The sequence below is a fragment of the Triturus cristatus genome, chromosome 9, assembly GCF_964204655.1.
Source record: "Triturus cristatus chromosome 9, aTriCri1.1, whole genome shotgun sequence".
Taxonomy (NCBI): Eukaryota; Metazoa; Chordata; class Amphibia; order Caudata; family Salamandridae; genus Triturus; species Triturus cristatus.
Window position 1 is genome coordinate 663,222,228 of NC_140592.1, and position 23,226 is coordinate 663,245,453.

A 23,226-nucleotide genomic window follows, 5' to 3' on the forward strand; every position below is an offset into this window, starting at 1 on the left:
AGTGTGAGAGAGTGTGAGAGAGTGTGAGTGAGTGGGAGTGAGAGAGAGTATGAGTGTGAGAGAGAGAGAGAGAGAGTGAGCGAGTGAAAGTGAGCGAGTGAAAGTGAGCGAGTGAAAGTGAGCGAGTGAAAGTGAGCGAGTGAAAGTGAGCGAGTGAAAGTGAGCGAGTGAGAGTGAGAGAATGAGAGAGTGAGAATGAGAGAGTGAAAATGAGAGAGTGAGTGAGTGTGTGTGAGAGGGAGTGAGTGAGCGAGTTAGAGAGTGTGAGAGTGTGAGAGTGTGAGAGAGTGAGAGAGTGAGAGAGAGTGAGTGTGAGAGAGTGAGAGAGTGAGAGAGAGTGAGAGAGTGAGAGTGAGTGAGAGTGAGTGAGAGTGAGTGAGAGTGAGTGAGAGTGAGTGAGAGTGAGTGAGAGTGAGTGAGAGTGAGTGAGAGTGAGTGAGAGTGAGTGAGAGTGAGTGAGAGTGAGTGAGTGAGAGTGAGAGAGAGTGAGAGAGAGAGTGAGAGAGAGTGAGAGAGAGAGTGAGAGAGAGTGAGAGAGAGTGAGAGTGAGAGAGTGAGAGAGTGAGAGAGTGAGAGAGTGTGAGAGAGTGTGAGAGAGTGAGAGAGTGAGAGAGAGTGAGAGAGTGAGAGAGTGTGAGAGAGTGTGAGAGAGTGTGAGAGTGAGAGAGTGAGAGAGAGTGAGAGAGAGTGAGAGAGAGTGAGAGAGAGTGAGAGAGAGTGAGAGAGAGTGAGAGAGAGAGAGAGAGAGAGAGAGAGTGAGCAAGTGAGAGTGAGCGAGTGAAAGTGAGCGAGTGTAAGTGAGCGAGTGAGAGTGAGCGAGTGAGAGTGAGCGAGTGAAAGTGAGCGAGTGAGAGTGAGAATGAGAGAGTGAGAATGAGAGAGTGAATGAGTGTGTGTGAGAGGGAGTTAGAGAGAGTGTGAGAGTGTGAGAGTGTGAGAGTGTGAGAGTGTGAGAGTGAGAGTGAGAGTGAGAGTGAGAGAGAGTGAGAGAGAGAGTGAGAGAGAGAGTGAGAGAGAGAGAGAATGAGAGAGAGTGAGAGAGAGTGAGAGTGAGAGTGAGAGTGAGAGTGAGAGAGAGAGTGAGAGAGAGAGTGAGTGAGAGAGAGAGAGTGAGAGAGAGTGTGAGAGTGAGAGTGAGCGAGTGAGAGTGAGCGAGTGAGAGTGAGCGAGTGAGAGTGAGCGAGTGAGAGTGAGCGAGTGAGAGTGAGCGAGTGAGAGTGAGCGAGCGAGTGAGCGAGAGTGAACTATTTTAGCGACTCAGCAAAGGGTAGTAATAGCAGCCTTGAGAGCCGAGGCAAATCCATATACTTTCTGACCCACAGCATCCAAGTGGAACAGCAATTAATGAGGGTGACAGCAGTTTTATGTAGAGTCGCTATGGTGACGGAGCATAAGTGCCATTTTTTTCTTCATCAATTGAGTTCATTGCAGTCATTTGAAATTTCTACATCACATTTTCAATGAGCCCCAGAACAAACAGTAAAAGTTTCACATTGTCAGATTTAATATCTTTCAGTTCTGATCATTTATCCTTATTTCTCTCGTTTTCTTTTTTGTTTCCTTAAGAAATGGTCAGAAAATGTAATCACTGCCATCATTTTTCACCACTCACTATTTCAATTAGCGTCTTTATAAATAAAATAGCTAACGGAATTCTGTCCGGATAGACTGCAGATATGCCCGTCAAAAACAAAAAAAGACTTGCATTGAAAAACATCATTTGCTGTAAAAGTTGCTGGAATCCCCACATGGGTTGGACTACTTGTGACAATCAATGAAGCTTATTTGATGAAGACGGCAGTCCTTTTCGGCCCACTAAATGATAATATTAACAGTAGGGAGGGCCAATTATAAAGGATCAGTAGCATGCTACGACCACTATGGACAAAGACAACTTGCAGGGTATCTTCTTGTGCAGACTCACACGTCGCATGCAAAACGTACATCAGCCATTTTGCACGTGACTGACTGGTCCCACACCTGTAAGATACAATATTCCAGTTAAACGGTTCAGGCTGGATTTAACAAGGGAGAGTCCCTTCATCTCAACAACCAGTGGTGTAGGTATAAAGCCCTCAACTACAAAGTAGCAGCTACCTAGCACCAGTCTCATAGTATGGTATGAGGCGGTAGTGGTGACCATGAATGGGCGGTTGAGGTCAACTTTGAGCATAGACCCTTATCAGCACAGTTTCAGCTCTGCTGCCAAGCTTATCTTTTAAATGTGAGGTGCTTCTAGAGATGACTACGTTGAAATTCATGGAAACACATTTTTTGAAGCAGGTTAGAAAAATTAACAGTACAGCAGGCACTATGCAAGCCATGCTGGGATCTGTGTCACTACAAGTTAGTACATTCACCATGTATTTTTGAAGTATTTGCTCATCTTGTTCTCTAACTGTGCCAAGGACTCAGATAAAACAGTACTTTGAGAATCTAAGCTTGTAGAAACTTGGAAAGTTAGAGGCACAGTCAATTGAGGTTTTTGGGTTCATATGTGGTAATTTTGAGACAGAGGGACTTCAAGTACTGCACCATTCGGGAGGGGGGGCGAGGCTCTAAAGAGGACATTCGGTGAATGATGTCACAATAGATCTCAAAACCCAAGCTTCCATCAAACATTTTAGAAAGCTTACTGGGCAAAAAGAGTTGCTTTGTTCTCAACAACGGATGGACTCATTTAACCTATTTAGATGGAAGCTTAGGAAGATTAGGAAAGGAACCCTTTACATGCCTGTCCAGGAAGGCAGGCTTCTTTTGGGATGTACATTTGAAAGAATGGTTTCTTCTGTGATGAGGTCCATATATCTCACAAGTAGACTAGTGACAGAAATCGGTGTCTAATGTCAAATCCTCATTCTTGTGATTTTTAGGAGTAGGTGTGGTGTTGGATGGCTAATGATACTGCATAAGAACTAGGAAATCAGTCTCCTAATCCCAGAATGCAGCTTACCAGACAAACTACGTATCAGCCAATTTTATTCCTTATGCTCAAACATACTCCAAATGGACACGTATAGGGGGTAAATGATAGAGACAACTCTACAAAGCTGAGAACTCTAACAAAGCTTATTGTTGCTGTCAGACTTGAAGAGGGGATTTAAGGTGAAAAAGATTGCTTCGTGTAAGTGAATTTCCAGTAACAACCCAGGTGTGCCCTACATAAATAAAATATTACAAAAAAAACAAGAGCGACCCATATGTCCTTGTGAACTGGGTAAGCACTAGTGCTAGATCAACAATTGTTCACAAGGAACTCATTGAAACAATTTTTAAATATGCAAAATGAGATTATTTGCTGAGATTTAATCTTAATGACACTACCAATGTCAGATATGACCTCTAAACTAGGTCACGATACAATTTACCTTAGATTATATCTAAAAAAAAACCCTCACAGCAATTTGTCATCTGATGCCTACTTCAGCCGAAGTAAGTGACATTTATTAAATCTTTTCAATTATACCAAAAAGCATTTCATTGTATATTAGGCATGAGAGAATTATACATATAGATACAATTGTGAGTGAATTGTGAGTCCCAGTGGAGTGACCATAACCTAACTTAGTGAGACAAGTGAGAAAAGTGGTGGGGAAAGGTTATTGGAAAAGCATCAGAAGGAGAGCTATATACAATATGCACTCAATTATTTTTATTGTTAGGCTCTCTCTTCTATTTTGATCGACGGCGTTTCGACCCTTTCTTGATACGGGGTCTCTTCAGGACAATGATTCTGGGGACTGAATAAGGGTAAAAGTTACTTAGTGGAAGTGAATCGCATGATAGTGGTGATCAGGCCTAAAGGAAGTGTGTACTGAGGCTTACCGGTACAACACAGGACGTCTATTTCATATAGGTTCCTAGTAGTGCAAAGGATTGCATATCGTTGAAGGGGGATCAATGATACGAATAGCGTAATAGCTAAACCTGTAATATGAAGGGATGGTTCAGTATTGTCCCCTCCACTAAGTAACTTTTACCCTTATTCAGTCCCCAGAATCATTGTCCTGTGCATATTGTATATAGCTCTCCTTCTGATGCTTTTCCAATAACCTTTCCCCACCACTTTTCTCACTTGTCTCACTAAGTTAGGTTATGGTCACTCCACTGGGACTCACAATTCAATCACAATTGTATCTATATGTATAATTCTCTCATGCCTAATATACAATGAAATGCTTTTTGGTATAATTGGAAAGATGTACCTCATCTCATCAGTTATTAATGTGACTCTAAGACACATGAACATTTGGCAGTATAAGACTTGTTCCTTTTCTCTGTTGCACTCTCAGTGGCAAGATAGCACAAAAAATAATTTGTCATTCTTATTCTAGTTATTATAAATACAGAATCTATGTCCAGATCAGACAAAATAAGGCAGCCCCACAGAGCTGCAAACCATAAGAGGCTTGATATAGTGCCTAACAACTGAGGGTAGCAGCTTAGCGTATTTGTCTGAATCCATATAGGAAGAGTTTTCTCCTCTGAAGGTAGGCACTTGAAAGCAATATTTAAGACCCAACCCAGATTGAATGCTGCCTTTCTAATACAATGACTCTTTTTCAGTCTGCTCTTCAAGTGAATTCTCTTTTTTTAAAATATTTTTTATTTGTCAACAAATAGGATACATGGCAGAAAAAAAAAGTTAACAAATTAGATACATAGAAGTTACCATAATGAGCAAGAAAAGAAAGCCAAGTGAGTACCATAATGTATCTTATGTCACAGGCGCAATATGGTTTCAGAAAAGTGTTAGGCACGTTGGAACAATGTATTAATTTGGAGCTTTTAATCGGCAAATATACCAAAGCCAAGCAGGGTCGGCTTTTTTTTTTTTATGTTTTATTGATTTCAGTAGTGCTTTTGATTTGGTAGATCATGGAATTTTATGGTCTGTTTTACTCAATCTAGGGGCCCCGAAATCGATTATTTCTTGGGCAGGTTGTACGAAAACCTTTCAACCAAAGTTAGATATGGCCAGAAAGGCGAATGCACCCCCAATTTTAACGTAAAACGCGGCATTCGCCAAGGCTGTGTACTAGCCCCACTACTCTTTACTCTGTTTATTAACAAAGTTGATGCTATACTTAAGAGGATACAGGCGGATTCACCGCTAGTGGAAGGCAAAGACGTACCAGTCCTGCTTTACACGGACGATGCCGTTCTATTATCAAGAACACCGGTTGGCCTCCAGAGGTTAATAGATGGGTTTGGAGCTTTTACCAACCAGAGGAAGCTGGTAATAAACAAAACTAAAACCTTCACAATGGTATGTGGCCCAAAATATAAAAGCTTGAAACAGTTTTTTATCGAGGGTAATAAAATAGAAAATGTGGATAAGTTCTGTTATTTGGTTATCTCTTTCTCATCGGATGGGAAATGGAATTATGAAATATCCCAGGTTCGGGCCAAATTGAGGAAAAGTATATATGGTGTTTATAAATTTGCCATTAATCTGGGGGATCGTCGTATTAAAGACATGATTGGTATCTTTAAAGCTAGATGCACATCGGTCGCCCTTTACGGGGCCGGGATTTGGGGATCAAAACCTTGCCATGATCTACAGATGGAAGAGAACTCCTTTTTAAAAAAGCTTTTATGTCTCCCCGTCTCTGCCCCCTCTGAACCTATTCATTGCGAGGTTGGTCTTAACTTTTTGAGTGATTTAATAGCATTGAGACCGCTTCAGCTTTGGCGTTCGACAGGTCTAAAGATGAGACAACTTTAACTAAGTCTATTATAAACGACTGTCTAGGCCTGGAAAATTATCTAAAGATACCATGGTTGAGATATTTAACTCAAACTTTTAATCTATCTATTCTGGGAAAGCATAACGAGACACCAGTTACATCTAAACAGGAGTTAAAGAACATCTTTTTGTCACATAAGAACGCATGCAGGAGGGAATTAATTAAGAAACAAACCACGTACCAGTTTTACCACCAATATATGGATACGCTGGGTTTCCAATCCTACCTCTCTTTAGTCACAAGATCTCCCCATCGTTATGTATTAACCAGATTGAGATTAGGCCTCGTGCATCATCTGGTTGCGTTTCCTGTGATGAACCAGCACCCAGTTACCCCTTGTCCTTGTGACCGGTCCACAAAACAAAGCACTTTGTTTTTATGTGATCTTTTTCTGCCTTCAAGGATTGTCTATCTCAAGCCCTTGTTTAAAAAGTATGAAACCAATACCATCAATGCTGCTATGACCTTACTTTTTGCACTCAACGACCCTGATGTATGTTTTTATACTGCTACATTTATTTTAAGTGCAATTAAGATAAGAAAGAGTATGCTGTTCCAACGTGAACCTTTATCCTTCATTAAGTTAGGGACAGTCCTATTGCTCCTGCACTTTAGCATTTGCACTTTTTTTCCCTTTTTTTTTGTGTCATGCTGCTATGCACTTTGCACTTTAGTTTTTGTACTTCTTAAGCTTTTACGAGTTGATCCTTCGCTATCGCTATTAATATTAGGTTACGCTGCTATGAGTCCATTGTTTACATCTGGAGTTTTGCTTTAACTTACGCACTATATACCAGACATTGAAAAGTCCCGATTGTTCCCCCTAATGTAAATATGCAATGCTATTCTGTGCTTACTGTTTATTTTAAGAGAAGATAACCATAGTCTGTCGGATACTGTAAAATGATAACTGTATGTGTTTTAATATTGTATGTGGATCTGTATCATGGTATTTTATTATGTCATGTGCTATATATTGTGCTTTTATGGTTGTATGTCCCAACCGAATAAAGCTTATTTTGAATTGAAAATTGAATTGTATCTCAATGGAAGCAAATTTGTCTCCTAAATAAACATTTGACAATATATAGATTTCCATATTACATTACATCTAGTTAAAGAACAAATACCCTTTGTTTTAGCCAGTGCTTGTTCCATATCGTATGTTTGTCTGACTATTTGCCACCAATCAGTCACAGAAGGAGGTTTTGGGTTTATCCAGACTCTAGCGATTGCCAATCTAGCAGAGGCCATTAAGATAGAGAATATACCATTTAGCTTATAACTTGAGTTTTTACTACCCAGCATTATTTCCCTAGTTGTAAGAGGTAGTTCGATCCTCAACTTCTGCGATATCACACGACTGACGCTTTGCCAAAATGTCGTTAGTACTGGGCATGTTATAAACATAAGCAAAATATTCGCGGCATAAAAATCACATCTTGGGCATTTTGTCCGCTTAGTAATTGAGTTATTAGATGACCATTTAGCAATTCTTTCAGGCATATAATATAATAAGCAGATCGCACGATGTTGTTGCAATCGTAAATTAGTGGCATAGACTGATTTATCTATCATATCTAGAGATTGCGAGATCGCTGTAGCCGTAACCGACTCCCCCAGAATCTTGCTCCAACGATCTGACAATCTCTCTGAATCATCTAACCTAAAGATACTCAAACATTTATATGCCCTACTGATCAGAGACTTAATATTCGCACCATGTAAACATTCCCATATGTCAGAGCTTGAGACATTCGTCAGTTTCAAATAACGGGTAAAATAGTCTCAGATTTGAAGATATTTAAACTGCATGTTTTCGGAGAGTTTATACTGTTCTTGAAGTGCACCAAAAGAAATAAAACCCCTACCATCATACAAATCCGATAGGGATGTAACACCAAACCTAGCCCAACATTTGCAGATAGTATTGTGGAACACTTCCGGCAAACTTGAATTGTTCCACAGAGGATACTTATTGTGAACAATTGATATATTACACCTAAGCATAATAGCGCGCCAGATAAATATGATGTCTCGTACGGTCTTAAATTTGACCCTTTTAAAATAGTTTGGGTCATTAGTTCTATAGAGAAACATATTACGTTCCTCACCTAACAAACTTATGACAAAAAGTAGTCAAGTCAGGGTTAGAAAGACTACGAAAGCGTCCAATGAAAGTAGACCAGAGATGCATCTTAAAATCTGGAAACTCCAGACCGCCCTGGCTAAAGGGAAGTTTTAACAGATCTGTTGCCCTTCGTGATTTTCTCTACCCCCATATAAAGCTGCTCATTATGCCCTCTAAACGTTTAAAAAACAAATTAGGAACTCGTATTGGAATAGAGCGAAATAAATAAAGAAACTTTGGCAGAATTTTCATTTTTATAATATTAATTCGACCAATAATACCTAAAGGTAGCTTATGCCAGTTTTTTAATGACTTAGCTGTCTGTCAATAGGACCTCATAGTTAAGGGAGAAGATCCTATCTATCTCTGCTGACAACTTAACTCCAAGATAAGTAACAACTGAGCAAACCCCCCGGATTGAGAATTTGTGTTCTGGTAATATTTAGTTTATATCCCGAGATTAAACCAAATTCGGCAGCTTCTTTTTCTATTACTTTCAATGCGCCCTCGGGATCCGTGGAAAACACAGCAATAACCTCAGCATATGCATTGGCCTTCAGAGCATACATACCGGACACAAATGGCTTAATCACCTGATTATTTTGCAAAATTGAAAGAAAAGAAAAGGCTCTATATACAATGCAAATAAAAGGGGTGAGGGGGGACATCCCTGCACCACAAAGAATCGAGAATATAGCAGATTGTAAGCCAGAATATAATAATTTGCACAAGGTCTAACATATAGGGCTTGTACCCACTCACGGTCGAAAGTATAGCCATTAAAAAAGTCCCACCCCACTAGGTCGAACGCCTTTTCTGCATCCAATAGAATCATACCGAGTGGGGTTGACCATACCCTTGCCGCATCAAAAGCAGCTATTGCCATATTAGCATGGGCAGTGGTGTCTCTCCCTTGAATAAACCCATTCTGGTGAGTATATACCAGATTAGACATAATTGGAGCTAATCTCTTTGCAAATATTTTTGCGTCCGCATTAATAAGCAAAATTGGCCGGTATGACCCACATTCGTCAGCTGGCTTTCCCTTTATCAAGAAGAAAACAATTTGTGTCATATTCAAGGATTCAGGAACTTTACCATTTACCATTTAACCCAACATATTCTAGGATCTGACTGAATGGTACCAGCAAGACGTCTTTCAGAATTTTATAAAGCTCGAGAGGTATGCAATCTCCCCCAACTGCTTTACCAGATGGAAGAGCACTAATTGCTTGTTCTCTTTCCTCCTTTGAAACATCTCTTGCCATAGATTCAGATATTTCGCCATCCATACTAGCTATCAAGCTCTTTTGAATATAATTATTTATATCATCCTGTTTTTGTTGGATTGATGGGGTATATAGCTTTTGGTAGCATGTTACAAATTGCTCTAGGATTTGTTATGGGTGTTCGTACGATAAGCCATTAGGCCCTTTAATAGTTTTAATATAGGTTTTGGCTTTATCATCTGCTACCTTAAAAGCAAACGGTATTTCTCAGATCTTACCACGATTTTCTCCCTAAATGTTTTCTTTAGTGCTGACCTTAAATCAATCGATGTGAGCCCTAGTTGCTCGGTATTATCAGTGTCCCACAGGACTGACTCAGCATGTTGGTCTTCGACAGCACGAATTGTTGAGATAGGCTCTTTCATTTTCACTTTTTGATCTTTATTCTGTCTCCAAATATATTGTTGCGTACGGCCCCTGATAATTGCTTCTGATGTATCCCAGACCACTGTAGGATATGCCGTCCCAATATTTTCTTTAAAAAATGTATTGAGTTGTTGCCTAATCATAGCAACGTACTTCTCATCCTGATGCAGGTACCTGGGCAATGTAAAAAGTCTAGCTACCTTATTTTGAATAGGGGTCTGAAAAATAAGAAGAATAGGGTTGTGATCCGAAGTAACTTTTGGGCAAATTTCCATATCTGCAGACCATAATATTTGATCTGATGCCCACGCTCGATCTATTCGGGAGTACAACTTATGTGGGGCAGAATAATATGTATATCCTGGTATATTGGGATACAGCTTTCTCCATACATGTTTAATCGCTTGTAATCGACCCAACTCCCTTATTGCGGCCCGTGTCTTCTACATCCTACGAGTAGCTCTCTGATTTGTTGTATCTACCCCATAATACAATTCAAATCTCCCATCACCACCCTCTCCCCCCCCTTCCCAGTTCAATAGTTCCATATTTATTATATCAATAGTAGTAGGATCATCTTTTGCTGATAATAACCTAAGGATTCCTACCTGGCTGGTGTTTTTACCGATAAACTCTGGTCCCGCCGAAGGTCTCTCCCCGCTGCCGCGTCTTCTTCCAACAGCGCGGCCGCTGTGAGGGAGGGAGGAACTACAACACCCACGAACCCTTGCGGCAGGAAGCCGTCATCGGGGAAACCCTTTTCGCGCCAGGAGGCGTTTAAAGCTGCGAGGTCTCCGCGGTGGAGTGGGCGCTTTTGCTGATAATAACCTAAGGATTCCTACCTGGCTGGTGTTTTTACCGATAAACTCTGGTCCCGCCGAAGGTCTCTCCCCGCTGCCGCGTCTTCTTCCAACAGCGCGGCCGCTGTGAGGGAGGGAGGAACTACAACACCCACGAACCCTTGCGGCAGGAAGCCGTCATCGGGGAAACCCTTTTCGCGCCAGGAGGCGTTTAAAGCTGCGAGGTCTTCCCCCGCGTCGTGGGACGCGCGCGGGCGGCGCCGGGCTAAGCCCGGGCAAAGGGCGGGCCCTCTGTGGCCCTCAGAGGCCAGAGGAGACAGGGCTGGGCCACGGACCATGTATGTATTCGCTGTAGACCTTGCTTATGCACTACATCGTGATTTCTATTGTGCTTAACTGTATGTGTCATTAGAAGTCAGAAATACAATAGGGACACCTTGACAAATTTGCCTTCGCTGCTTTTGCTCTTTGGATTGCCCGTGGATTCTTTGCATTTCGACCAACGCTTCGCCGAACCCGTGGCGCGGGTCCCGCTTCACAGAGGGGTGTTCTCCTTTGTGGGCTGTTAGCTGCTGCTGGGGTAAGACAGGGGCTGAGGGCTGCGAGCAAGGGGGCTGGGACTATATTTCCCAGGAGTCCCTGTAACCCCCGCCCGTTCCATCTGGGCTGCTCTCCCTCCCTGCCCCGCCCCTAACGATCGGATGGACACCGTAAGAGTCATAAATCAACGTGTGAATACCGCTGCGCAGGAGCGCGCGGGAGCTCGCCGGGGGCCGAAGGGGGCCTCCCCCCTGACAAGTATTCTACGGTCCCTTCTTCAGTAAGTGAACTCTGATATATTGTATCTTATTGGTGTGAAGTAGGGCAATGTCTGCCTCAACAAGTACCGCCAGCGCCCGTTTAACTACTTCACCGGTTGAGACTGCTCCACTGGCAATTGGTCCTTTGGATAAATTCTTTTTTAACCGTTCATCTTCAATTGATAAACAGTTAACCTTGGCCGAGAGGCGCCTAGAGCGCAGACTATCAATTGAACTGCTTAAAAATTCTACGGACAAGTACTTAACTTTAACATATCCCACTCTGGTAACTCCATTATCTTCCGTAAATTTTCCAGTTGCCAACGAACAACTTGAAGGACAGGCACAAATAATAAATAAGGAAATTGTTACAGATTTGAACAGTTCCAGTGGGAGTTATATTCCTCCTAAATTGTTCCCTGACCCAGGTGTCCAGGCTACCCCGACTCAACCTAAGCTTGGGTCCAAAAGGAAAAGAACAGCCCCACAAAGAAAATGTAAAATTGTGGCCAAACCCCCTCAAAAGCATAGGAAGCTTCACAAAACTGTGATTACCAGAGAGGCTGTTATTGAAGAAAATTATAGCATAGGAAGTGTTCAGAAGTCAAATCTTGCTCCTTCGGGTAGCCTAGACTCTCAAGAGAAAATTTGCCCTGAGTCTGCCTTATCAATTAACGATAAATTGCTACCACTTGCAAATCTGCTCCCTGAGCTAGAAAGATTACTTAGATTACTACTTATCCCGATAGAGGATAGAATTGCCAAGCTTTCTGATAGGTTAAACCACTTCGAGCAGGCAACATTAGATAATTTTTACTCTACAAAATCTTTGATTAAAGCTAATGCCAGGGTGGATTTAAGTACAAAGCCCTATGACAATATTAACCTTGTCACTCAAGATAAGGGAAGAAGGTCTCAAAACAATTCCCCTTTACCCTCTAAGACAAGTAACACCACTGTCAATACAACTACCAAATCTACTGATTTGGTACATTTAGGCCCTGTTCAACTTCAGCCTAATACTATAAATCCATCCCAGTCTATGATATCCCAGTCGCAAAATTCATCTTCTGTTGCTGGTTTAGGGGTTACTGTATGCCCCTTAGTGGGTAAAGCTCCAGTACCCACAAAAGCAACCAACAAGCAGATAGCTCGAAACAATCTCGTGGCTGAGAAAGGGGCCAATGTATGTCCTCCAGCGGGTAAAGTTCTAGTACCAACCCAACCAACTAATAATCAGTTGGTGTTGAAACCTGCACCCCGTCCTGTTTCTATAGTTTCCAAATCAATCCCACCTCCCTTGATAAAGCCAAAACACAGAAAACCCCCAGTAAATCTTACTCCGGATTCCTTCCCCTATGTAGTAGTCCTTATAAATGTTCCACCACTTCCCATAGGGCAGAGAGAAACCTTCCAGATGCTCAAAAATAAGATCATGCACTGGTTAAGGGAGAATAGACCCCTCCCAGGGGACATCGATGGATTAATCATAGGGGTAAGGAGAATAGACTGGATAGGGTATACACCGAAAAGTCTGGGTGGGGACTGTGTTGTGGTCAACTTTCAAGATCCAAGGGCGGCGGGATGGATAACTAGGCAGGGATGGGGTGAAAACAAGGGAGGTATTAGAATTGTAGATCTTACCTTTTTCTACCCCCGCCCAACCTGTGTACTGACTAGCCTGCTTAATGAACCCCTGAACCCCTCTACTGCATTATGGCCAATTACTTCCACATCAGCTTCATCATTTGGTCAGAATTATACCACATGTATAAACTATAATCCTCATGCTGGATGGCAGGACCCAGGGTGGGGATATTGACAAATTACTAGAGAGTTGAACAGTAGTAATGGTGGGAACAATAACGAGTCCAAGGGGGCCTGTGAAGATCATGTTGGTACTACTGTTACAATCTTAACTGTTGGTTACACAGAGCAGGGGAGTTTTGTTGAAGAGGGAGGTACTGGGAAGGAAAATATAAATGCTAGTACTGTGAAACTACCCTTAATAACAGCTAATATGATTGTTGACCCCACTGTTGATCCTGGGAAGGTCGTTAATAACATCAAAAGCCCAATGATTTCCCGAGTATCTTCTTATACCAACAATTATGATGGGTCGGAGTCTAGCTTTGGTACGCTTCTATCCTGGAATGTTGCAGGGTTGAGTAGTAAGTTAGACTCCCAACTTTGGGTGGAATATATCTGTGGGTTTGATGTTTGTTGTTTCCAAGAAACCTGGGCTTGTGACCCCCTGTTTTGTTTCGGTTACTTAAACTTTTCGATACCAGCATCGAAAGGTGGAAGGGGTCGGCCCATGGGAGGTCTTACTGTATGGATAAAACAAGACTTGGATATTACCATCAAAATATTGGACCTGGGAACTAGCGACTTGCAACTGCTAAGAATCTCCACAGATAAGGGTCCGTCATTGGATTTGTATAATGTCTATGTAAGAGGCAGTAATACAACCAATTCCTCCACCTTAGAGCTGTTGTCTGCCTGCTTAGAGACCAAGTCCCAAGATAGCAGGGTAATAATAGCCGGGGATCTTAATAGGACTTTTGAACCTTTAGACTGCACAAATGATCCCTTAGGGAAGGATGAGGATAATCTTTGGGGAGTACCATCTTTATGTTTAAAGCCCGTCCCAAGGTGGACAAAAGACATCCTATTACTAAATGCTATTTGTATGGAACATGGTCTAAGAGCATTGAACGGGAGAACCACAGGGGACAAGGAGGGTAGTTGTACCTTTGATAACGGTAACAGCAGGAGCAGAATTGATTATATAATATGTAGTCTCCAGTTGTGGCAGGGGGTTATTGATATGGCCATTAGGCCAAGAGTAGAAAGTGATCACAACCCCCTTTGTGTGACCCATAGGTGGTGGAATGTTGGAGTGGGAAACTTACACCTAAAGAATGATCAGATTCCAGTCATGAGCAATGACGAACGTAGGCTAAAATGGCCAAGGGTATTGGCTAACGAGGAAACCATGACCTATATCAACCATGAGGTTGATAGTGCAATTACTGCAATGGAGGCGGTTGACCCAATAGTTCCCGGGGTTAGGGATATCACTGATATCCACAACAAGTTATTTTCCCTCCTTAAACCATGTTTTTTGACCAAGAGTAAGAAAGGGAGGAAAACCCAGGATGTTGGAAGGTGGTTCAATCGCCAATGTAGATCTACACGATTAGAATTGGGACAAGCTATTAGGAACAGGGACCGCGTCGCAATAAAAGAGGCAAGTAAATTGTATAAATTGGCCATTTTCCAAGCCAAAAGGAAATGGGACGAAGACCACTGGGCCGAGTTAAAAGAGGCTTCTAGCAATAAGGACTCTAGGACCTTTTGGAAAATTATTAAGTGGGGTAGAGGAGGTGGCCCAGCAAAGCCTGATAACAATGTAGCTGAAGATGCCTGGGTTGACTACTTCAGACCACAATATGCCGAAGTCACGCGCCCCGGGGTAGGAGAGGGCATAACGCCAGTCTATGCTATTGACAATTTGTTCTCCCCTAAAGAAGTAGAAATCGCGATTAGATCTGTGAAAAGTGGGAGAGCGCCAGGGCTAGATGGGATACCCCCGGATATCTTCAAGTATGATATGACGAGATGGGTGAGGTATATTTTTTTAGTAGCAAATGCCCTAGCCAAGGGGGGGTGGTCCCCGACCTTTGGAAAGGTGCAATTATTATTCCCATCCATAAGAAGGGAGATCGCTCATTGCCTGCCAACTATAGGCCCATAAGCCTAATAGCAACCATGCAAAAAGTAGTGGGAAGAATGGTTGCAAACCAGCTTATGGACTGGGTTGACGCCAACAACGCCCTTTCCTTATATCAAGCTGGTTTTAGGCGAGCTACCAGCACTATTGATCAGGTCTTCCGCTTTACCATACTGCGGTGGAAGACTGTTTTACTGGGAAGAGGCTGCCTGTATGTCGCGTTTGTCGACCTGCGGGCGGCATTTGATTTAGTCCCCAGGTTTAAGCTATGGTTGGTTTTGAAAAAAATGGGAATTCCTATTGATTTGCTTACACTAATCATGCGTCCACATGAATCCAATTTCGCAAGAGTACAGTGGGGTGGGAATGGCGAGTTTACTTCGGACTTCCCCGTGGAAAGGGGTGTCCGACAAGGCTGTTCCATGGCTCCCTTACTCTTCTCATTATTTATTAATGGGATTGTCAAGCGAATGTTGGAAGCAAGCGTAGACGCTCCTTCGTTAGCGGACGCCAGGGTCCCGATCCTGATGTTCGCTGACGATACCCTTATCTTGTCTAAAACCCCTGTAGGGCTGCAACGTGCATTAAATATTTTTGATATTTTTTGCACAGAGCACGGGCTTGAAGTAAACGTGGGGAAAACGAAACTAATGGCCTTTACCCCAAGCCGTAGAATCTATCCCAAGGTAACCCTAAATAATCGCAAGTTAGACACTGTTAAGGAGTTTACATATCTAGGGGTACAGATAGCAGAGGGCACTGGCTGGTTGCATCATTTGGAAAAAGTGGCCATAAAACATCAACAACTCTCAGGTGCTTTGAGGGGAGAACACCGCAAATCCAAGACAAAATCGATTAAACCCGCACTTATAGTGTACGATGCAAAGGTCTTAGGTGCCACTTTATATGGTGCGGAGTTATGGGCTTGGGACAATCTTGAGGCCCTACAGACATCTGAGAACAAGTTCCTCAGAGGGATTACAGGACTTCCACAGAGCACCCCCCTAATACCATTGTTCCTGGAGTTGGGTAGACGCCCAATTACCGATAGAGCGCGATTGCGCCCTGTTCTCTACTGGAGACGTCTTTGGACAACTCCAGAGATTAGACAATATGCAGAGGGTTTTCTTTGGATAATTAAGGAAGACATCTTCCACAAGATAAAATGGCTTAAAAATCTAAGGGCCATGCTAATTAACTTGGGGTTTTCCAACCTTTGGAATAACCCAGTGGAAGAGGAGTTCCCAAGCAAAGAAGCCCTCAAATCACATTATTGGGATTGGGTGGGTGGTAATCTGTTGAGACGTTAGGTCTGACTCTATGGCTGGTCGTTTTTTGGAGACAAAAATTTTTCCTATCCTAGAAAATTATTGGGACACTATTACGGTACCAATGGACAGGAAGCTAGTCTTCTAGCTAAGATGCGGAACTATTCCCCTAAAAAAACTAACGTCAGGTTGGCATAGGTCGACTAGTAGGTTATGTCCAGTTTGTGAAAACGCAGAAGAGAGTGTAGGTCACTTTCTATTTGTATGTAAAGCCTACTCATTACCCAGGAGATTATGGCTCACACCTGTATGTAAAAACCTGGGGACACGAGACAGTGCAGTGGCTTTAAGAATTTTATGTACAACAACTCATGAATCGATAGTCATTGGGGTAGCTAAATACTTGGGATGGGCCTGGGTTATCAGGCGACGTTTTCTGGGGGGGATTAATTAATTAGGTTTTCCTTTTATCTTTATTGTCTAATAATGTAAAATTACTTGTTACATGTAAATTTTTTACGCTAATATCGTACGAGCTGCACAGAATGTCTATATGAATTCATATTTGTAAATGTTATGTTTTTATTTTGTAATGTTTAATTTTATGCTGTGCTTTTATGAGAAATAATCTCGAATAAAGCTTGTGCTATGCTATGCTATGCTAGAACCATATAGGAAACAGAAGACATATTTCTTTCCCATTATCACCATCTGTACTATAGCCCATCTGCCACTTTTATCAGAGATTTACTTATCTATAGTACATATAAATCGTTTTTGTTTCAATATAGCCACTCCTCGTATAGAAGCAGATTGTTCTGTACAGACTAGAACCTCAAACCCTTCAAGTGAATTCTTAAGTACAATAAATGGGCTCTGCATAAGCACCAGATGCAGCATGTGTGAATATTTGCTTTAGAGTACACATGGGCACATCCTGTGGAGACTACTCTCCTCCAGAACCGTCTTCATTCTCACCAATCAACAGGAGTCTCAAATGCCAAGTGCTTTTTGTTTAATTTGGCTCCTTTGAAGCAACAAATGCATCTTCCTAGTAGCTGGCTGCAGACTTTGTAGGGGTTTTCTATAGAGCAATACAACTGTTTTGTACCAGGTGCTGACTTTGGTTTCTTACTGTCCCTCGTTATATGAAGTACATGCCCTCTCATCCAGAGGCAGAGTGTTGCCCCTGCATGAATCCCTTAGAACCAATATGTTCTTTGCTCACCCAGGGCAGAGCACTTGCTCAACATGCATTTCATTAAGAACAAGGAATGGGGCTTGCCCACGTAAACCTCAGTAATGAGCTTCAGCAAAGCAATACATAGGCCCTGCTCCAAGAAGCAAGTGCTGTAACTGAGAACATACGCTTTAGAGAAATACTGAGCTCAAAGGAGAGGAGGCCCTTAAGTATCATGCGTAGAGACATACAGAGGATAGAACTCAATCGCAATGTTACCACTTTAAATATCTCATTCAGAGCAATAAAGGTGCTGTCATAGAGAAGTAGATAAAGGGGGTTCTCCTTATTCAGGGAGTTGTAACGAAGGCTTCTTGAATTATCGGTCAGTGTAACTATAAAGTCAGAAGACACTTAGCTGTCATTTCACTTTGTGGTGAAGCTCATTGGAGCAAACACACATCTAATTTGATTCAATCTGTGCAAGAAGATAAACTTACAGATTCCTTCTTGGGCTCTCGATCCAAGTCAAGTCTCAGAAGAGAGTGGTTCACTTTCAGTGCGAGAGATAAAGCCATCATGCCTCCAGTCTTGATCTCATTCTCTCGAAGGTCAAGCCGTAGCAGTCTTGGGGACTCTGCAATAAACTCAGCCACAGCGACAGCACCTAAAAAACATAGAATGAGAAGTCAGGAAAAAAAGGTTAGATCAGTTACCATATCAAGAAAGGGTAATGAATACACAATAGTTGTGTGGCTGGTGTAATAATGACAAGGTTTTACAACACTAATTTTAAGATCCAGGACCATAAATAATTTATGCTTGAGGACCCGCTGACTCCTGATCTTGTTCATAGCAATGATACCTTCATCATCCATTTTCATAGCATTTACAAAATGTTTCAAATTAAACTGTCATTCAATTTTGGCATGCTGAAAGCAACAGGCTACTGTAATTAATGTTTCCGAATGAAAAATAATCTCGGCAGCATCAAGTGAATGAAACATTGCAAAAGAACACTGCAACAAAGTTCACTTTCGTGTCCTCCAGTGGCCATCTCTGTAGTCCCTTATGTTGCCAATAGAACATCATAAGTCTGAAAAAACACAGCTCTCAGTTCTCAATGATATACTGGTGAGCGCACTTGTGGTAGATCTCTCTACAAACTACATCCTACACCATCAGGCAATATTAGTTTAAGATATTCATTTCACTCTAAACTAATGCAACAAGTAAAGTCAAGATTTGAACCTGAAAAGAAACAAACCAGGAATGCCACTTGCAAGTCCACTAGGCACTATTAGGTCAGAAGTCAAAAAACTAAATTGCATTACTGATGAGTACTTGCACCTTCTGTGAAAAAACGGTTGCGATTTAACTCTATTACCTTTTGTAAGTTGTGATCCCAGTGGATATAAACTGTTTCACCTAAACAGACTCCCTAAGCATGCAGGTGGCATTCCGGCAATCCATGCTTAGTGAATTCAGGGACAAGCAACTGAATGCTCACAATTTCCTGACACAATCTTTGATTATCATTTGGCAAGCAGAATGTCAGTACATCTTTCTTTACTGGATGCCATTGGGAACTGGGCAAAATTCAGAATAAATTGGTGAAACTTATGGCTTCGCAAAACTAATCTTATGCAAAACTTCCCAATATGTAATTTCACAAAATGTTATTCAAGTGAGTGTGCATCTCATTAAAAAATAATCTTGTTGGTTACCAGGTGTAGACTGCAGTGAAAACAACAGGCTTGCCAACACACAGCTAAAGCCATCTGTAGCAGACTCTAGAATGGTAACTTTGGAGCCAGTACACTTGGAACATTTTTCTTAGACTACATCACAAATTGTTATTTCAAGCTAAGTTATGAATTGCTGTCACAGTATAATCAGTTATTTTGCTCTTCCGACAAACCCCCCAAAAAAACATTTTATGCCTACTACACTGTATGTTACCTTGGAATGCTTTTTTAAATCTGCGGTGGATTCAATTCTCAACAGCCTGAATTATCCATGTGTAAACCTAGTAATGTTAATGTCTATCTCTGCGCCCTGCAAAAGCACCTACTGCACCACTGTACTTCAATGCTATTGTTGTATTTAAGGATTGTTCTTCAGATTCAGAGATTACTTTCGTTCAGTTTCAGCAGTCTGCATTAGGCATCCCTGTTGTAGCTGAGCAGGGAAGTGTTCCTAGAGCAGGAGTGGTGGAGGATGTGGCTAGACTGATACCTCGCGTTCCAGCTCATATCCAGAGAGGGGTACCGATGGAGGAGCGCACCCGCAGAAAGCCGGGTATTTTTCCAGTACCACTGTCTGTAATCTCCCTCTTTGGATTCACATAAGTGCTCAGGTTGTATTGTTACCAACCTCTATTTTGTTTATTTTTCTTGCACATTAGCACTACATCTTTTTGCAGTAGCTACAACTCAAGGTCCTGACGAAAGCTTGGATCCTAATATCCATAGGCTGAAACATGTAGACCTGGACATCTTACAGTTATTTGTTAAGCTGTATATGCACTGTTTTTACATTGACACCAAGACATCGCCCAAATTAAAACTGTTTGTGTCTTGATAGTCAATTTTAGAGCACTTTTTTCACACATTGTCACCAGCACTGCAACCATCACCCTACAAATAGTCACTATGCTTTTTCTAAGATAAAAAGTATACTGTTACTCACTTCTAGGACACCGGTGTAACCACTACCCCCATTTCTATATAGGTGTGTGGTTCACTGATAGTTCCCAGATGATGAAGCAAGCCACCTCGGTGGGTGATGGGAACTTATATCTTTTTGTTAAGACTCGACTATATCTCTTGTTTAACTTTTTTGTCGTTAGGGTCATATACAACGTTAGACCTACTGTTTTTTCGTGTATTATATGTCGGTTTGGGGATTACAAACTGTTTAGGTCTTTAAAATGTATCCCTAGGAACCCCCTTCTTTTGAAGAAATCTTGTTATTAGACTGAAAGATCGACACTTTCCTGATTACATTCCTCCCACAACCACCCCCCAAAAAAACACCTTTTCCTGTAGGAGATGAAGAGTGTGTCCGAAGAGGCGTGAAAAGGAGAGTTGAATGCACTGCCCATAATGTCCTAATCCTGGGCTGTGTGTGCCTGCATGTTTTAAATCGTACCACACACAACTCAAGTATCAGGCGCAGCTGTGAGAGTAAAAGTGAACTGACTGGTCTGCATAATTGTATATTTTTTGTTCAGTTTCGCGGTTGTTTGATGTATTTAGTTAGACCTGTTGTGTTTGTCGTCATAGTTAGTTTTTTATCTTCAAATTGGTTTGTAATTTCTTTTTTGTTAAAAAAAAAAAAAAACGTGATGGCAGTGTGTGTAGACTGGGACTTAGCAGGCAGAGTGCGTGGACCGGCACTTGGCAGGCAAAGTGCGTGGAGCGGCACTTGGCAGGCAGAGTGCGTGGAGCGGCACTTGGCAGGCAGAGTGCTTGGAGCGGCACTTGGCAGGCAGAGTGCTTGGAGCGGCACTTGGCAGGCAGAGTGCGTGGACCGGCACTTGGCTGGCAGTGTGCGTGGACCGGCACTTGGCTGGCAGAGTGCGTGGACCGGCACTTGGCTGGCAGAGTGCGTGGACCGGCACTTGGCTGGCAGAGTGCGTGGACCGGCACTTGGCTGGCAGAGTGCGTGGACCGGCACTTGGCTGGCAGAGTGCGTGGACCGGCACTTGGCTGGCAGTGCGCGTGGACCGGCACTTGGCTGGCAGAGTGCGTGGACCGGCACTTGGCTGGCAGTGTGCGTGGACTGGCGCTTGGATGGCAGTGTGCGTGGACTGGCGCTTGGATGGCAGTGTGCGTGGACTGGCGCTTGGATGGCAGTGTGCGTGGACTGGCGCTTGGCTGGCAGTGTGCGTGGACTGGCGCTTGGCTGGCGGTTGACGGACAGGCACTTTGCTGGCGGTGTTCCTGTACAGGCACTTGGCTGGTGGTGTGTGTGGCTGGCAGTGTGTGTGGATTGGCATTTGGCAGTCAGTGTGTGTGCTGTGACCAGCAGCAAGTCACCACACAAACACCACTACCGAAGTGCCAGTCCTCACATTCCACCAGCTTCCAGGCGGTGTGATTGTTGTGTCTGAACTGGCATCTGGCTGGTGATGTGTGCGTTGGTGGTGTGTGTGGTTGGCCTCTGGCTGGGAGGGTGTGTGTAGGGACTTGCTGCTGGTAACTACACACATTGACAGCCAGACGCCGTCCACACACTGTCAGCTGCCATGCTGTGTGAATGTTGTGTCAGTCCTGTGGACACATAAAAGTGATGGGCCCTTGAATGGCACGTTTTGTTGATGTGAGTGTTGTAATGTGCTGGACCCACAGTTAGCGGTGTGAATGTTTTTTTGCATGCGACACATGAAAGTTGTGTTAATGGCCTGCAAAGTGGTTAGTGCCTTGTCGTGGCTTTACAGCTCATGAGTTGTGAGTCTTTGTTTCAGTGTTCTGAACTTTCAAATATATTAACAGGGAATTTAATTTTAGTGCAATCCTTTGTTAATAAAATGTACATTATGAACTTTTCACTCACCATCATGCCAAATCCAACCATTATGTGTGTGTAATTGAGGGGTAAATGGTTGTGCGGTGATATCTGTCTTTTCTGTCACTCTGCCAGGGTGTACATTGTCTCTAGGGAAAATCTATCAACTCTAGATATCTTGTTAAATTAGACACCAGGAGGAGTGAAGTGTTGGTCGTGTGATTCGTCCTAGAATACTGGAATCTGCAAGGGAGCATCACATTTCTTGCCACCCAGAGTTCCAACATATCTCCTGATAAAAATGGCATCTCACCTGTGTGGGTGGGCCTAGTGTCTGAAAAAGGGCTGGGCCCAAGGCGCAATGTGGCAACATCAACAAAAGGTTTTTTTGGGGTCTGGGTTCGGTGGCCACCCAGGAAATCCTACCAAACCCAGGCATGTATGAAAACTAGACACCCAGGGGAGTACAGACAAGGTGTGCCCCTCATGGATCACACATAGCTTCTTATCCTCAATGCCCGGTAAACCTCAATTTGACTAAAATCACACATTTTCCTTGCATTTTTGTGCTATATTATTTCAGAATCAGAAGGAATCAACAACATTCTTGCTATCTGGCATTTCCCCTTGGTTTGATATGTACCCGTCGCGGGCACTAGACCCAGCCACACAAGTGGGGCAGCATTTTTATTGGGACAAGTGGGGTAACACTGGGTTGTAGGAATATTTTTATTCCTTCTGAATTTGGAACAATACATCACAGAAATGCAAGGAAAGTACACAATATTTGGCAAAGTTTGAGGTTCGCAAGGACTTCTGGATAAGAAATCCTTGTGAGTGCCATGCAAGTCACCCAATCCTGGATTGCCCCAGGTGTCTAGTTTTTAAAAATGTGCCTGTTTGCTAGGTTTCCCCAGATGCTGGCTGAGCTAGGGCCCAAAATCCACAGCTAGGAACATTGCAAAAAAAGGGTTCGTTTTCTGTGGAAAAATGTGATGTATCAATGTTGCGTTTTGGCGCCTTTTCTCTATTGCGGCCACTAACCCTCCCAACACAAGGGAGGTACCAATTGTATCTGAAGACTCTGGGCAAATGGTAGGTGGTAGAAGGTTATTTGCTCCAGCAGATTCCAGAATTTTCCATTGCAGAAATGTGAAGAAAATCAGTTTTTTTAGTCAAAGTTTAAGGACTGCAAGGGCTTCTGGGTAAGAAACCCTGGTGAGAGCCAGGCAAGGCACCCCACCCTGGATTCCCCTGGTGTCTAGTTTTGAGAAACGTTCAGGTCCACTAGGTTTCCCTAGGTGCCGGCTGAGCTAGGGCCCAAAATCCGCAGCTAGCCACATCGCAAACAAGCATTTGCAATGCAATAGGTCTTGCAATAGAGTTTGAGCTAT

General features: G+C 42.8%; 1 protein-coding gene across 1 annotated transcript in view; it reads right to left on the reverse strand.

Annotated features, from left to right (window-relative positions):
• PPP1R37 (protein phosphatase 1 regulatory subunit 37) overlaps positions 1-23,226 on the reverse strand; it is a 551,713-nt gene that overhangs the window by 172,449 nt on the left and 356,038 nt on the right. The window contains exon 10 of the mRNA XM_085625734.1: positions 17,821-17,987. Within this exon, the coding sequence (XP_085481860.1) occupies positions 17,821-17,987 (167 nt within the window). The remainder of the gene's footprint in view (positions 1-17,820; positions 17,988-23,226) is intronic.